The sequence below is a fragment of the Pseudopodoces humilis genome, chromosome 2 (assembly GCF_049639895.1).
Source record: "Pseudopodoces humilis isolate 2021_Gansu_Grassland_sample_001 chromosome 2, ASM4963989v1, whole genome shotgun sequence".
NCBI lineage: Eukaryota > Metazoa > Chordata > Aves > Passeriformes > Paridae > Pseudopodoces > Pseudopodoces humilis.
Window position 1 is genome coordinate 50,693,579 of NC_142201.1, and position 18,438 is coordinate 50,712,016.

Below are 18,438 nucleotides of genomic sequence, written 5' to 3' on the forward strand. Positions count from 1 at the left end.
TCAAGACACATATTCATCTCTGCCCAGATACTGTAGAGGCTTGGGTAACAGCTTGTCCTATCCTTGTTTATTTGTTAATTTATAACATCTCAGTTCCCAGCAAACCAAGGCAGGCCTGGACACTTCTTTGTTCTGCCTTGTTCTTTCTTTTTTTTCCCCCCTCTTTCTTTTCATTGTTGTGCTCCCCACTCTGACAATAGAGTTGTAGATTGACCCTATTTCCCCTTTTTCCCTGACATCTCTTCTAACACTTCCTTTGATGTGTTTAGACTGAAAATACCAAATCTCTGTTTCCCAGCAAGGGCTCATAATTTTGCAGCATTGCTCTGCTAGTAGTGTAAGAGGAACATTAGTAGTTCCTTTGCAGCAGTTTAAAAGATGTTAGGCTAATGATTATTTGGAAACAAAAGATATCTCATCCCTTAGAGAAAAGAGGACTTGTGCAGAATTAAGTATTTTTAGATGTTTTAAAGGCAAGAGGTCATACTATTTTGCTGCTGAGATATGTGGTTATGTTTTAATTGGCTGTGTTTACAATGTGGTTTTTCTTAAAAATGCATTTTTTTAAGATTCCCTCCATCATCGCTTATCTCACATCCACAAATGTCCACTCTTCCTGTGTATAATATGTACATTTGCTCTGTTTCAAACATACTCACACTCAAAGTTTATTTCACATGGGACATCAAGAAAACAAATCACATTAGTCTGACTTTTTTTTCTGAGTTGATATTTCATTAAAATAAGTTCAGAGTAAGTTCATCTCTCTAGTCCTACTCTTCAGTGTAAATTTGTTTCTGTTACTTATTATAACATAATGGTTTGGATGTTACTTTGAATTCATATCATTCTAATCTTTTTGAGTTTCTTTGCCTATTGCAAAACCATGCCATTGTCAAAAATTCTTCACAAACTTCATGTGTTGAGCACGCACAAAGTACAGAAAGAATAACATTAAATAAATTGTAAAGTAGTAATACAGTAAAAAAAATTGATCCCTTGCTTAAATTCTGTTACAAGGTCTGTGTTATACTAGTGATTCAGCTTTTTCATGGTGTGTCATGCAAGAACAATACCTTCACTGCAACCACTGATACAAAGAAATCTCTACCCAAAACACCTTAAGGGTGTAACATGGAAATGGATTTTTAAATTTTTTATTTTTTAAAAAAAAAATTTGGGTAAAAATCATTTGGGGAAGCCATATTTTCAGTAGAGGAGAACAGTTTTCAGCTATGCAATAATATTATGTAGTATTTATAAATATACTGCCTAACTAGTTTTGGCTTGTTTCATTCAATTAATGAAAACATAACAATTCTGGCAGCAGTTTAGAGAAAAAAAAAATTGCTAATGATTTTTCACACTAGAATAAGAGTGGACAAGTTGAACTAAGCTAGTTTTCAATACCAGGAATATGTAATTTATTTTTTATAATGAAGTGGTAAATATTTCTGTAATATTTTAAAAGTTGGAAAGAAGATACTCATATTTAGGGCCAAATTTTAGTACGTCCCTACAAAATGACTACAGAGCAATCCATGCTGCTGTGGGGTAGCATGAGGAGAGAGGATGCATCCACATAGTGCATCTTTCAGAGCCTGCTTTGAATCTCAGTAAGGTAGATAGGAAATGGGTCTGAGATCTAGAGCCAGTTTTTTCTCAGCACTTTGTAAAATGATGGAAAAACCTAAATATAGGGGAAAAACCCTTTATGACTCTGAATGGTCTGAAGCTGTCCTTGGTCAACATTAATTCCTTTCAGTAACCTTAACTTGGAAAGGTCTTGTATGATGACTTTATGAGAAAGCAGTAATTGTGGCGTGAATTTTGGCAAACAGGGCATAAGGAGCAGGGTCTTACTCCTCGTGTAGTCTGTCCTCAGGTTAAGCCACAGGGAAGTAGGAAGAACAGCATCCAGTACAGGATCTGCACAAAAGCAAATCTTTCCATCTGAGGTTGTCATCTTAGGTTCTTCTAACAATCAACAGGCACTTCTAGAAGATTTACCTCTTCCTGCAGTAGATGCCTGTGGGAGTTCGGGTGGATGAGTACCTTAAAGTGACATCTACTTCTTTCCACTGGCTATAAAAGACCTGAGTGGTACCAGCCCAGCATGGCCAAATGCCTGCTTGGGTTGTTCTGTGGGAGGGCATAGTAGGAAAAGCTATTCCTTTAGCACTGTAAATACTGACCAGCATGACAGAGCTGGTGAGATGAGACAAGAAACCTTCACCTGAGTGTGGTTGATAGAGGTTGCTTCCTCCTGTAGGAACGGTGGGGACTGTTGGAATGAACTGGGACTTTGAGTTATGGATGTCCCATCCTGAGGTCATGAGCACTCTAACCTTCTGTTACTGCAGAGGTCAATTTTCGTGGTCCTAGACTATGTCCACTTAGGAAAATGCATTCAGTCCAAGATAGAACTCTTTTTAGGCAACTAGGATCAACTTTCAGATACTATTTTAATGTACCTGGTAAAATAAATAGAGAGGTACAACCATAATTAAATAAATAAACAAAAATAAATTTCACTACCCCAAAATATATATAACTTACAAAAGCCAAACAAAGCCAAAATGGAAAAAAGTGAGTCTGACAAACTCCTTAGTAGTCGTATAGTTGTGCAGAATCTACGTGATACCTGGGGTACATTCTGATGTCCTTGCATTGTGCTGAGATACATCAATATGTGTCAGTTAATGACTGAGCCCTTGGTAAGAAGAGTATGTACAGATATATGTATCTATCTATATGTATATATGTATAGATAGTTTTCCTTTTGAAGAATTCAGATTAACATCTGGTGCAAAGAAATTGACCTAAATTTCTGTATCATATCAACAGTAGCCTAAAAATATTCCAGAAAATAAAAAAAAACAAAAACAAAAAACAAAAAACCAAAAAATTACAAATGAGGTTATTGTAGTTTCTATTAATTGTAGGGGGCTTATTTTTTTTTTCCACTTCTTAATCTGTTCACAGATTATCTGTGAAACTTTAATCTTAGAAGTCTTCAATCTGTGCAAGTTTTTTCCCGTTGTGATGTCAGAAGTGATCAGATCTGATTGTTACAAAGATCCCACTGAGGAGTACAGCACTTATTGTTAGAATTCTGTGCTTATAAGAATTAGGCCAGTGATTGTTACTATGCAGTTAATTTCATGTACTGTTTAGAGCATGTTTAATTGTGGCAATGAGGTATATTTTCTTGAGGAAAAGTGTATTGAGGAGCTTTTCTTGGTGTTGCAAAATCTGAGCTGTAAGTGAAACCATTAAGAGTGGGAAGGGTTAATTGTATGGGAAACTTCGTATTCAAATACTTCTCATATACAAAATATATGTCATGCTAGAAAATATTCTATTGTCAATCCAAAAAGAACACAAACTAAAATGAGATAATTGGGAAGGTGCCCATAAAGTCAGCCTGAATATATTATCACAAGTATATGTGAGATAATATTTGTTTTAAAAAGATTCTATGGCACTGTAAACTCAGTCTCATTAGAGACTGCATTTAAAAGGCTTATAAAGTTACTCATTAATGTTATCTTGTTGTATCTCCACAGCTTTTTCATTAAAGAAAATTCAGCAGAAAGCATTTTCTCCTGATAGCAGGAACCAATTTGCAATAAATGTTCTGGAAACCACTAGGGAAGCCATTACTGAGGTCTAATAAAAACAGACAAGCGTAACTTGTTCTATATTTTTGTTTCAATCACATACAGATGAGACCCCGCTCTCCACACCAACCGCAAGAGACAGCCTTGACAAACTTTCTCTAACTGGGCATGGGCAACCACTACCTCCAGGTTTTCCATCTCCTTTTCTATTCCCTGATGGATTGTCCTCCATAGAGACCCTTCTGACTAACATCCAGGTAGGCCTTTTTGTAGATCAGCTTAAAGGGATGGAGAGGACCCAGTTTTGTCTAAATTAATAAAACCATTCTAGCTTAATCAGTTCATAAGATTATTTGGATCAACTAATTTACTGAAACTTTCTTGTAATTTAGGTTTTAAAGGAACCACAGCAAACAAATGAATTTAGAAGCTGTCAGATACAGTACATAAAAATACAGATTGTATATTAAAACACAGCAGAAAATTCAATATAAATTATATTGGTGTGTTTAACAACATTTGTCTTCAATGCTCTTTTTATTACAGGCTAATGAAATGTATCTTACTGTTTAACTTTATCTCATTTACTAAACAGAGAAAGAGTTCTTTAATAAATAGTTATTTCAAATTGCTAGAGTGGCATGCTGGAAATGATATTTAAAGCTATTTGAAATGTGTCTCCCATAAAAGCGTTTACAAGAAGCACTTATTTTATAAATAAGCTCATTTCACTTAAGGTACTGTCTTCAAAGAATAGACTTCAAAGGGTATTACCAAATTTTATACCGATTTCCTATTTGGTAGTCACAATGTCTGTGTACAAGTAAAGCTGTGTTCAAATATTATTTATAGCATACACTATGTATAGCTTGAAGCCAAATTGTTAGTGTTTCATATTAGAATTAAGAAAAATTTTTTGTCCACAAATTCAGTTATCTTGTGTTCCCCATATGCACATTTTGCAATGACATGGTTGTATACTGCATGCAGAAGCGAAATGACAGTGCCAGAAATAATGCAACCATATTGCATATTCCCAAAAAGCCTTGTTGGGGCAGCTACCAACTTCTAATTTGTCACCATATATTTCCTGCTCATTCCTGCAAACATATAAAATCAATTGTATTCTATCCAGCGGAGGATATGACGAAGCAGGGCCAAATCCTTCTCGCTTTACTCTCTGAAGCAATCTCATTAAAGTTTATGGCACTTCAGAATTGTTTTATGAAAAGTATATGAGCCATTCATTAGTTGTGTTTTGAGGTCTAACAATGGAAAAATACTGCTGTTTAAGAAGTAAATATTACTATCTCTGCCTGGTCTGAAAAAGTATATTTATGATTACTTTTTGCAATTCTGAGACTTAGCATCTTAAATATTTCAACCATGAACCAAGATAACTTGATAGCATTCTTGTAACGTATCTGCTGCAATCTGTAAAGACTGTATTTTTTTTCTTAAGGCAGAAGTACAGTTAGTAAATATTTAGCTGTGCATACATGTACAGAAAAGTTCTCAGTAAATTTTTTGACAAATGTCTGCACTCAATGTCTCTAGACAGCAACCTAATGAGCAAAGCATTCAGCATCAACAGGTTAGCTAATCTCGTGATTGAATATGAGAGTGCTGCACTACTTCAGGATAAATGACCAGGATTAATTTGCCAAGAATGCTTTCAGTTTTGTTTTACAGAAAATGTGAATGGGAAATTCAGTCATTCCTTTTTTTTTTTTTAATACTCTAATCTTACCTGGAATGAAAAGACAAAACAAAAGGCAACATCATAAACAAACCGGAACTTTTTAAATCCTTCTCTTGTAGTGCTTTTGAACATCCTGCTCCTTACCTTGAGATTCTATATCATTACAAATCATCTATTAATATAAAGTTGTGAGAAAGAAGTTCTTCTGGATTTTTTCAGTATGTCCCCACATCACAATACATGGTTTTGACAGATTTATAGGAATCCTTTTGTAACAGTATATGAAAGGCATTTCCCTCCCTCTCCCCTGCACTAGGTTTAATTTTTATCAGGACAACATTAGAAATCTTCTCATAAAATAAAAAAGAAATAAAATAGTTGATTTTCCTGTCTGTGTAGGAAAAGTTGACTTTAACAGTAGTAGACTATATTACAATATCATGTTTGTAATATACTATATAATATCAATAGTAACAATTTCATTAATCAATGCCATTTAAAATGTTTTCCATGTTACTATGTCATTGTTATTGCAATGAGAGGTGATTACCCCATACTCACAAATGAGTTAGATACTGTGATGCTGACACTTCCAGAACAGAGTTTTAGGTATTTGATTACAAGTTCAAATTTGTTGAGGCATCTGTGAAAAGAGGCAATTCTGTACCATGGTCCCTGATTGCATTGTAATTTGTGACTTTGCTAGGAAATGCATAAGAGGTACCTGAAACCCATGATGCATTTATTACTTGAATTAGAAGGACTCTTTTCACTGAGTAAATGGCTCCATGCTGTCCTTTGGACCTGATGTGTTTTGCATCCCTTTCAGCAGAGATGTGATTTCCATGGGGAGGTGGAGCAGTGTGATCCCTCACTGTTCTCTTGTTGCAGCAGTGGAGCAGGTCTAACTTCCTCAAACAGATTGCCAATGTCTTCATGAGTGGATTTGGTAAACACTGCTCTTTTTTCCCCAGGGTCATTCATTCTGAAAATAGGCATGTGTCCTTTCACTGAAGGGGTATATGTCTGCTTGTGAAATGAAAGTCTACATTTTTTGTTAGGTCATGGGTCTGGGGGGCACCCACAGCATACCACACATTATGCTGGAGCTAGCCTACATTTTAGGGATGTGATCACCGCAGGAATATACAGGCAAGGAGCTTCTGGCTACACCAGTGTGCATGGACTTGATGGTGGATGTCTCTGCCATGATCCCTTTCTGAAAATCCAGTTGTGTGAGGTGCAGGATCTGGGGGATCTGAATAATACAGACTTTGGGGCCTCCAAAAATCTTGGTTTAAAATAGAACAGGATTAGGGTGTTGTTTGGGCATTAGGAGCTCTAATTTTGTCCTTTGATACGGTTAAAAAGGATCCTAAATCTTGTCAATGGAAAAGTACTTTTTGGGTATGCAAACAAGATTTCTAACTTTTTTAGAAGTTTAAATTTCTAAATTCTGTTATTTGAAAACAAATGTGCTTTAAGTCCTGCAGATGCTATGAGCTCAAGTGAACTTGTTGCTTAACTGTAATTCTGTTTTAGAAGTCTGAGTCATTTTTTAGGCTTGACCTCTGAGCACAAGTGAGTCTCTTTCTTCCATCCATACTAAAGTTAAATTGATAGCCCCTGATGACAAATTCATAATTTTAGGCAAACATTAAACAATCTATTTACTTCTGCTGTCACCAGTATGTCCTTCTGTATACCATATATATGGGTTTTTTTACTTCTCCATAAATACTCCTTTAAGCAAAATAAAATGTTTAATTATTTGTACTTTTACAGACAAGATAATGACAATATAAAATAAATTGAATAGCCAGCATTGTTCTTACTGGGGACTGCTGAAATACAAATAATGACCTCTAAAAACATATAATTAAGCAAATAAACACGTTAAAAAAAAGTAATAAGATTGGGAATATATTTTCTTATTTGGATTTATATCTGCACATCTAAAAGAAAGAGAAAATTAAACTTAAATCAAGTAATATGTCTGTTTTTTCACAAAGTGTATTTGTAGATTTCTTCTGGATAAGTGCAGTTGCAGGGAGGATGAAGGGTGGGGGAAAGTGAGTCACAGCAAAATGCTGTTTATGTGCTAGTGAGAAGGCTAAAGATGTCTCCATACCCCTCACATAAGTTTGCCTTTTTGAGTCATGGCCTGATTATGCCAAAGTATGTTACAGCCACAGCCTTTCATGATGCTACAATATTCTTGGGTAATAGTAACATTTTTCAAGCTTTTAGATTCTGAATCTCTAGTGTCCGTCAGCTGAATTTCCATTAATATCTAAGAGATTATATAGTTGCACCATGATGGCTGTATTTTTCTATCAAGACTGTATTGTGTTGCAATACTTTTATTGCTAAATATTTTTAAAGAGATACCTAAAATAATTTGCAAGTTTCCCATTGATATTAGTAAAAGCAGTGCATGGTTACAAACTAAATTCCCCTCTGAAAACAAAGAAAACTGCTGTGAGTCTCCTGCACTGTTGTTATCTATGACTAAATACTAAGGGAAAAACACTGCAAACAGTGGAGGAAATAAAAATATCCTAGTAAAAAAAATCCCAGTTTTACTTCATGTTATCTTATCTATCTTCTGCTAAAATTCAAGACAATTATTTTATTTTTCACGGAAAGTATTAATGAAAGTATCATTTATAGTTGTGCAATTTGCCTTTATCTGTGATAAACTATGCAATCTGAGATATTAAAAATATTGTCTTTCAGGAGTCATCTCTAGAGATGTTCTAACTCTGTTGTCTTGCTCACGGTACTTAGTCACTAGTCAGTTATAAATAGCAGATATTCAAAAATTAGCATGTGAAGTTAGCTAGAATTGTATGTATATATGTTTTTTTCTAGAGCCTTTCACTAAATACTTTTAATGATGGCAGCATACACATTATATATTTTTTCCTGATTAAAAAGAGAAGCAATGTTATTCCCAAGTGTTTCCACCATGGATAGCTAATACTGCAGAAAGAAGCCCCTGAGCTGTAACCCCCTGGAAGACAGGAGTTTTGACTAGGAAAGCTTCCAAATGTGCATGCCCTGATCATCTAGTTTCCCTTTTTCACTCGGTGTGGGCAATTGTGGGAAACAAGAATATGATATTCTAGATAGACTATCAAACTAATTAACAAGGTCATTTTGATGTCACATATAAACATATAGTCAACTAAATTCTGTTAGGTGGAACACACACTTAAAGATGCAGCCAGAAAGAGCAGGAGCTTCTATACACCTTCCCCTCCACCCCTTTCAAAGTAGGCAACACATTATTTGCGTAATTTAAAAACTGTGGCGAGTAATACTGGTTTTAAGACTGAGTTGAGGTTTGATATATGTTTAGTTTCTGTAGGATCATGAGGCTGCCTTTATATGATGGCGTTCTCAGATCAGAGAATGGGAAGAAACTCCGATATCAACTTAGCCTTGTGTTTAGGACAGTTCTAAAGGATTTGTCAGTGAAAAACACTAAAACAAGTGCAGTAAACAAATCAGAATGCTCTATAAATGCCCAGGGAATAAAATGTCCATTTTTGACATTACCTTGAAATAAAAATTAAGAGGGACACTGAGAAGAATGGCCTGCCATGCTTAAAGCCAGGTTCCAGATAGAGCCATACTATATTAAAAACAAATCTGAACCTAAGCATGTTCACTGCAATTATCATTATCCAGCCTCCATAACATCTGACCTTCCCTAAAGAGAAATATTTTCTTTTTGTTAATGTCCTGTGTTGCACTGCATTTCCCATTGTCATTGGCAGCATATTGATTTAATACCAGGTTAGAGGATTAGCCATAGCATATACAAGTTGGACATACTGTATTTTGTATAATCTTCTACAGCTGATCCACTGGGAGAATTAATAGAATTTCATGCAACCCTGAAATTGCTATTCCTGTTCCAGGGGGCACTTGTGATTTTTTAGATGTTGAACTTTTTTAGTTTTTCTCAGCCACTTCTGCACTGAATAAAGGGAGATATTGAATGTTTCCAGTATTTTTGCATTAGTGCTGTCATTGGCAACAACAGCACTTTTGATATGCATCAGTTTGGCTCTAGTGGAGATTTTTTTTTTCACATTGGATGCCTACTGATGTGCACTGATTTAACTTCTAAAAATGAAACTTAATTTTGTGTAGCTTATAAGTAGTCCCTAGTGGATCTTGGCTCCAAAAAGCTAATATTTTTCAGACATAATCAGCAGCAATAGGTAATATATTACCATTAGCTATGTTAGCAAGTATAAAAAAAGGAAAGACTGGGGGAGGAAGAGTAGTGCAGAAACTCAATAGAAAATGTAATAATCTTTTAGCAGCTTCGTACTTTGCAGCAAATCTTAATATAAAATTACACACATCAGTGTTACACTCTAGTGTTATTCTCCATGTTTATTCATAATGATTGTTTCATATTTAAAGAACACCAAAATATTGTGTTTTCTCAGCCAAGGACAATAATAGTTTAATAGTAATTTATTTTAAACTGCTACTGATAATACAACCAATCAACACATTAAGTGATGCCAACATTGGCATCTTGCTAAATAATCTCTAGGCTTTGCACCGAGAGTACATCTTTCAAAGATAAGTCAACAAGAGCAATCAGAGCAGAAAATTAGAATTTGGTATCTTAGAATTAAAATACAGCTAAACTAAAGTTTTAATTGGGGTGATCTAACAGGGCACTTGATGTAATGATCTCTTTCATTTGTTACTAATTGTTTGTTCCTGATGAAGAAGAAACATGTACATGAATGTAGTTGAATTGAGTAAAGATGGCAGCTGCTTTAGTGGCTTGATTTCATTGTTAAATAAGATGGATTTTAAGAATTTGGGAAGACAGTGTTTCCAGCTTTAAACTTACTAGACAATGCACTTTTCATCAACAAATATTTTTCATGTAATTTCTCTTGATCTGGTTTATTTAAGATTTGGATGATTCACATGTTCCAGTTAGTGATGAATAGAAGGAGATTAAAACACCCTAAGTTTAAACATAAGCCAGAAGCAGGTACTGATAAACAACTCCTACTTCAGTTTCTTACTAATTCAAATGCACCAAACACAGGGGAATATGGCCATGGAAAAGAAACAGAATTCAAATTAATATTAACTTCTGAAAAACAGATTGTAAACACTTTCCAGATATTTCACACTGTATTTTGCTTTGCATATTTATGTAGAGCTTTATAGGTAGATTTATTTTTCTCTAATAATCATTCAGGTTTAACATTCAAACCAAAATACCTTTGTGATTTAGCTATTTTACAATAGCAAAAGAAAACTGCTAAAACTTTAAACATATTTGTGAGGACATTTGTTTTGTCACCATTGTTGCCATATTTCCAAATGGTTCTATTCTTGTTTAGTGAATACCATTTTGCTGACCATCTGGACCTTGCAGTCAGGTGTTGAGTTCTTTTAGTTTCTGTGGACTTCAATAGATTGAAGTGTAACAGAGCTGCAGAGCATTAAGCTCTGAACAAGATAAGATTTGAGACAACGATTTAAGAAGTTTGAGGAGTACTGAAAATTACAGGCTCTGAAAACAGAACTGAAAGAGGAGTTTGAAGGATGCAAATTTTACAGCAGTCATTGGCACTGGGAAGACTAGTGGGATAAATGTTCAGACTAATACTGACAAAAAAATATTTCTTTCTATTTCTCAAGTATCATTGTACTTGCTTCTTTTTCCATTCTTCTTTGTGAGATATTTTTTAAAAAATTGTGAAAAAACATGCAATGCAGAATCCAATTCAGAAAGTGTGGCTGAGGGGTGAGGAAGCTTATTTGGGAGAGGGGCATTGTGGTTTTATGTCTGTCGTGCTCAAACCAGGTCTTGAGTGTGACCCTTATATCTGTTAGCTGAATGTTTCCCTAGCAGAGCCATTGGGGAGTACTGTTCTGTCTCTCTTGTTGGCATTGTTTTGCTTCATATCAGTAATTAAATCTCTGTTGGGTCAAATTATATCTATGGTTAAGTTATCAGGAGTCTTGCCTAGGATATAGGAGAGTTAGTTTCATATCCATGGAGGTTCATATATGAATATCCATGCTTAATTATCTACTTTATTATGATAGCTTCAGTAGGAAGGATTCGTGTGTAGACCCAAGAGCCTGATGGCCAGGCTTTTGGGAAAGGGAAAAGGATATTTGCATGTTCATTTATTTCAGTTCCATTTCTCCTTATATTTTGATGCCCTGTCTTAGTATCCTAACTATCTACTTAATATTATTGATAATACGCTGTTAGCTGTGCCAGGATAATCCAATTTCCTTGCAAAAGAAGAAGGAAATTTGAAGTTGGAATTCTCAAAAGAATTTTAAAATAATCTGAATTGTTATTTCTTGATACACTAACAACAGAAAGAAAGGTAGAGCTTGTATCAGCCATCTCAGGTCAAGAAATCAAGAGGTGATTGTGTTTTGTTTTTCTACTGTGAGATAATAGCCATGCACATCAAGGAACAGGCTTGTTAAAACAGAGATGTCTTCCTGCTTTGTGACTGTCCTTTCCTTACTAACCCAATATAGTGATAGTCTGGAACCTTAATGATATATGTACATATTTGAAATTAGTAGTTAATAAACAAGGATGAGGAGCAAGATGGAAAGACTTTAATTTTTTAAATTTTACCTAATTTCCACTGGCTTGAGTTTGATCAGAGATTGAGTTCTGTGTATGATGTGACCGTGAGATTGCCAGTTTTTCTTAAGAGAAGTAAACCTATTCCTGTATATTTTTAACATGAGTTATATGCACAGTCAGAGGTAAGTTTTCTAAAAAACCTGACTCTCAGCTTTTTACAGATTTCTGTCCACCTGCCAAAAAGTTAATTCCAGTTAAAAATTGATGTTGTTAATAGGTAACTTTGTTCCTGTGACAGAATTATTTTATTTCTAAAATATAATGTCACTATCAAGGAAAAATAACAGTAGTTATTATGTTGACTGTTCTAACATTCTCCAAATATCCAACTTTATCTCTGAACAGGGTCTACTAAAGGTTGCTATAGACAATGCCAGAGCTCAAGAGAAACAGGTCCAACTGGAAAAAACAGAGCTGAAGATGGAGCTCTTCAGGGAACGAGAACTGAGGGAAACACTTGAAAAACAGTTGGCTGTGGAGCAGAAGAACAGAGGTATCTTGATTAAGCAGTCATAAACACCTTGTAATTTATTTCCTTAGGAAAAAATTTTTTATCAAACATCTGTGTTTTATCAAAATTTTACCTCCCTTAAATCATGTTAGTTCTTAGTTGACTGCAATGAAGGATGTTTTATAATCTGCCTAATTTTGTATAGGATCTTCATGAGACTTGGAGCAAGGACCCTCCTTTTTCTCAACATTTTTCTTCTCTCAGTAATACAAAAGCAATTATGAATACCCTATGTGCTGTAACAGACCTTCGCAGGTTGTGATCATTAGGAAAACGGATAGCTACTTAATGCAAAGAATTACTAAATTATTATTTTGGAAATTTACTCTTCAATTAAAGGCAGAAGAATACATAGGAGCCTTTACCTACTATTAGTTTTTTCAGATAGCAAGTGTCACGTCTTAAAAAAAGTTTCATATGTCTTAATGGAAGCTTGAGCAAGAAGGGAGAAATGTACCAGGTTCCCTGCTAAGAGATACCATAAGAAAATACTGAAAGACACTTAAAAGCTACAGCATATTAACACAAGCCACTGTGTCACATACAGGTCAAATCCTTTATGTGAAGGGGATCTTCAGCATTAGGCAAAATCTATCTTTTGCTCATCATGTTAATACAAGTCAAATATAATTCTCTTTAGTGGGTATAGATAAGTATTTTTGCCTTTTTTTATGGAGTGTTTGTTTCACGGCTGTTACTGTATGTTCTACAGAGCTGCTTATTTACTGTACTGTTTCCTTCCTTCTTTTTAAATTTTCCAATTAGTGATTCCTAAGGCTGTAGGATGTGTCTCATCAACTGGTGAAAGTAGGATAATATCTCTTTTGTGAGCAGCTACACAGTAAGGGTTTGCTAATTCTGGCTCTGACTGCTGTAGTCACATCTACAATGTGTCAGCCATGATGACATTTTAATTCAGAAAGCAACATATGTTTCCTTCTCATTTATTGCAATCACTTTCAAAGTACTTATAATGAAAACATTAAAACCGTGCAATGATTCAAAATGTATTTAGTTTAGCCTTTGTATAGATGCTAGATGTTCTTTGATAGTATGAGCTAATTAGCCTGTAAAGTAGTTGGTGTTGTACAAAATGAGAAAGAACCAAAATTCCAAAGTCTTGGATGTAAATTATGTAGTTATTCTGACTACAGGATATGTGCTTATGTTAATTTTGTGCCTGAACAGTTCTGTATAGCAGTGCAAAATATACAAGATCATCTAAAAGGTGGTTCTTCTTAGCATATAAATTAAAGAGCAATAACAATGACAGTTCCCTTTAAAAGTTTCATTATTTGCATTTTGTGAAAGATTCCACCATCGCAGTCTACTGTCCCTGGGGAGTATGAACTGGTGGAAGTATATTTCTGTATTTTCCAGCATTCATTCCTAAGCATATACCAGAGGTTGTTTTGCAGTGAGATACAGGGCTAGATAGATCTTGATATGCAAACCTAACAGTTCCTAGCATCTGGGTATGGTAAGGATAGTCCTTTTGGTGCATATAAAGAATTCTTTAGGGAGGAGTTTACTAGATAATTTTTTAGTTAGTGTCAAAATAACAGAATCTTCTGGAAGGGATTATGCAGGAAGGTCTTAGGACAAAAAGCTTTTTACATGAACATTCATGAAAACCCTAAATGTGCTATTTAAGAACGGTTGGTGTCGGGAGGGGGAGATAATGCTATGCTTTACAACTTTACATGATTGATTCAGAGGCCCACTTTCATTTTAATGGTTGACATTACCCTTTTCCATCAGGAGCACAACTTGTAATATGTTCCTCTAGTTAGGGATCCTGCAAGTCTTAGCATTTTGGTTGTAAGTTGCTGGTAACATAGAAAAGAAACTTGTGATAGAGTGAAGATGAATACTGGACTTGCCATCCTTTTCCTACAGAGTTTAAGCAGAAGAGATTCAAGGAAAACATTTTGTCTAAATAAGGACTTTGTATATTTAATTTCAAAATGCTCATTTCTTTGCTAATATTTCCCCTCACATTTAACAAAGCATAGTAATATTTACTTGACTGGAGGATCCAGCACCATAAAGGATTTGCTGTGAGTTCTTCAGGGTTAGATGGCTGATGGGACAGGCACCAACAGAAAGCAAGAAAGAGAAAAGGGAAAGACAAAAGGGAAATGTGGAAAAGAAGTAAATATGGGGAAGAGACCAGGCACCAAGAGGTCAGATGGTTTGCAGGAAGCAGAGCTTAAAGGGAAGTTAGAAGTCTCAGGGGCTTTCCCCAAGAAATGAGAACCAGAGCAGGGTGGGGGCTGCCCAGGACCCAGGCTGACAGATCCCTCTCTTATATGAGAGAGGCAAAAACTTCATCACCATGTGTCTATTTACTGAGCTATGGGAAATAAAAATGGTGAAATTAATTCTGAAAACCCCTTCCCCTCCAGAGACAGGGGCTTATCTACATCAGATGATTCAAAAAGCACATTCCATTGCTAGTTTCTGAGGTTTTCTGATTCGGAAATTCTGATTCTCAGCTGTTTTTAAAAAAAAAAATTAAAAAAAAAAATTATTGCTTGATGCCACATATAGTTTTACATATAGAACAGTTGCTTTTAGATTATTCCAAGGTGATTCCAACAAATTTCAAGTAATTTTAATGGTTATTGTGTAATTAATCAGTTTATATGAACATAGCGTTTCTCAGGACCCTTGATAGGTCATTGTGCAGGCAAGTTTCAGATCCAAACTGGAGTACACTGATGTTATTTTGTTTTCACAGCAATAATTCAGAAAAGGCTAAAGAAGGAAAAGAAGGCAAAGAGGAAATTGCAGGAAGCACTTGAATTTGAGACTAAACGACGAGAGCAAGCAGAACAAACACTGAAACAGGCAGCTTCAACAGAGAGTCTCAGGGTCCTAAATGGTAAGAAGCCAATTTTTACCTCTGTGTCATTAACTTTCAATTTAAGTGCCAAAAGAATCTTGTTATATTGAAAATTTATAACATGATGGAAAGGGGAAAAAAAAGAAAATCTCTTTTATTTCCTTCATTCAAGTGATACCTCTCTCTTTATTGCTTTGTTACTTTATATAGTAGGTGCAAATAAAGTCACTGGAGAGAATGTTCAAACTAGGACAATTTTATATTATTAGCTTGATAAGTCAATTTTTTTCTTCCTTTTTCTCTCCCCACATTTATGCTTGAGAAATCTATTGCTCATTAATCTTCCCAGTCTAACAAAAAATTGTCCTGGCCTCCAGTCATTGTTCAACATTAAAAACACTGACAAAGGTTGATTGTATTGTAATTCAGCATTGGAGTAACAGGTTGTAAAAAGGGCTATAAGAACCAAATGAAATATGTGTCAGTCTTACCTTTCTATGTTTCTAGACTCTCTGACCCCAGAGATAGAAGCTGACCGCAGCGGGGGCAGAACAGATGCTGAAAGGACAATACAAGGTAGGAATTTGCAAAAGGCTATAAATCTAGATCTTGCTATATGAGTTTTTCCTCAGCTTTAGACTGCTATTCAAGCATGTAGCCTACCATCTGGGCCACATCAAAACAAGTTCAAACAAGGTCAAGTTCATCTTGCTTGTTTATAAGAGAGAATACATTCTGTGCTGATAGATTTTCTTTAAATTAATAGGTCATTTCTGTTTATACAGAGCAATTAAAGAAGAATAATTAACTTGAAACAATATTGGGTTGAATCTCAGACATGCTGAATGCAGTTTTTGTGAATATGTGTAGTTTGATTAGAGTTAATAACGTTTTTAAAGGTGTATTTGAAACATCTTGAGCCTTTTAACTGTACAAATGGCTAAACCTAATGGGTAACATTCAAGGCATGATGAGAATTTCTTAGCTAATAGTCAGTAGCAGTTACTGAAAGGTGTGTTTCAATAAGCTACTCTGAGCATTAACAATAAATAAGCTGTTTATTCTCATCTTGGATTTTTCATTTACCACATCCCATTATTTACATTTTAATAAAACAAATCTGCTGAGTAAATTTATACATAAAACACTAAGGAGAGCCATATTACTTCCCTGATGAATCTAAATGTACATATACATTGCAAACATCAAGATATTAGTAAAGAGCAAATTTTGAAGATAGTATTTATAATATCTATTCTTATCAACAGGCTAAATCTACCTACATGAATACTAAGCAATAAAAATAGCAATTGTTTTCATTGGTAAATGAAGGTGCATTTTTCAGAGACAAACATAAAAGGATTAGCTCCAGTAATCACACTCAATTGCCTTTATTTTGCATTTTGAAGTCAATCATCCTAACAGTATCATTTGACATCTTCTGTGTGTTATTTAATCACATTTTCTAACTTGCAAGGAGTTGTTACTTGTGTGCCACAAGGAGGCTGTAACAACAGAATAAAAAAGTCAAGAAGCTTTTAACGGGTTGAACATACAAACAAATATCAAAAATGCAGTAAGTTCTTATGAAAGACAAACACACAAATATATAAACAAAGACATTTAAAGCAAGTAATGTCTGCAAAGTTAACAACACAGAAGTTGGAATATGCCAGATTAAATGTTGCCTGGGAAGTGAATACATGTTATGAGGTCTTTTACCCCAGAACCCTGCCTTCCTTCCTGTAAAACTTATACGTTATTCAAAGCGCCATTTGATAGAATTCATTTGGTAAGAATTCAGCCATTATTTCATTTTGTTATAATTCAGACATTTTTTTTACCTCTTTTGATGCTATAACAGACTTCTCATTTCTTGGGAGACCATGCTGCTGCACCGGTTGCTGCAGTACTCGCACTCATTGCAAACATTAATTGCTCCATCTTCAGAGCATTCTTGCAAGGAAATGAAATTTGGAGTATTACAATTTGATAGCTGGGAAACAGAGTCAAATACAGATTACAATGACATATTGCTTAACTGTCAAGAATCAAGGATCTAATTTTTCAGGATAATTTGCATTTTTGGCAGAAGCATTCAGGTGTAATCAAATCACTGTTCCTGTTGAATTCAGTTTTGCTCATAGGCTGAAATATCAAGTCGGATATTTATAATATGAGTAATACAAATTTGAAAACATGTATTCTAAAGGATTTCTCCCAAACTATATAGGACCAGCACTTCAGCTTTTGAACAATGATTATGCATTCTATCCCAGCTAGCCTCTGCTCATTTAATGTATTTCCATTTTTGCAATAAGTGAAATCAAGGATTTGCAGAAGACATTCTCAGTAATGACTTTTTCTTGATTCATCTGTCCAAGGTCATGCACATCAGAAACAAAATTAAAATCCACAGATGATTATTTAGTTCAAGACTGGACCATGATATTTTCTGATTGTGATATTAAATCATATTGCAAAGGCAAAATTAAGGCAACCTTAATTCTGACATTTCCTGTATCTACTTTGCACTCTCAATATATAATATATAATTATTATATATTATTATTTATTATATTTATATTTGTTTATATTATAATTAAATATTATATTATATTATTATAATATTTAATTATAATTATAATTAATTTTATGTATATATATATATATATAAAATATATATATACTAAAGCAGAGGGTTTTTAAGGAAGAGGAAAGAAGAAGCAAGAAATACAGTTCTCATGTCTTACAGTTTAACGTATTCAGCTCAATCATCGTACAGCAGTTCAGAATTTTAGATCTACTGCAATTTGTAACCCTACAGCTCAAGGAGGGTTCCTAACTGTAGGAACATATTGTTAGTGTAAATCAGTCATTATAGGGTGACAGGCTTCAGAAATAGTTCAAGAAACAGTTAATAGCAGGCAAGTCATGCCAAAAGTCAGGATTCTTTGTGTTCATTTGCAATATTGGAAGGAGGATTTCCTTTCACAGTAAACTCCCTTTTCTCTGTGTCCCCCTTGCTATGTGTCCCTTTGTATCTGTCCCAGTTCCTTCTTCAGTCCTCCTCCTCCCTCC

General features: G+C 34.7%; 1 protein-coding gene across 4 annotated transcripts in view; it reads left to right on the forward strand.

The window, feature by feature from the left end:
- Window positions 1–18,438, forward strand: part of DACH1 (dachshund family transcription factor 1) — a 353,019-nt gene that overhangs the window by 300,875 nt on the left and 33,706 nt on the right. For all 4 annotated transcript variants that reach the window (XM_088051990.1, XM_088051989.1, XM_005516415.3 and 1 more), the window contains 4 exons: window positions 3,729–3,880; window positions 12,344–12,491; window positions 15,253–15,396; window positions 15,865–15,933. In XM_088051990.1, coding sequence (XP_087908116.1) covers window positions 3,729–3,880; window positions 12,344–12,491; window positions 15,253–15,396; window positions 15,865–15,933 — 513 coding nt within the window. The remainder of the gene's footprint in view (window positions 1–3,728; window positions 3,881–12,343; window positions 12,492–15,252; window positions 15,397–15,864; window positions 15,934–18,438) is intronic.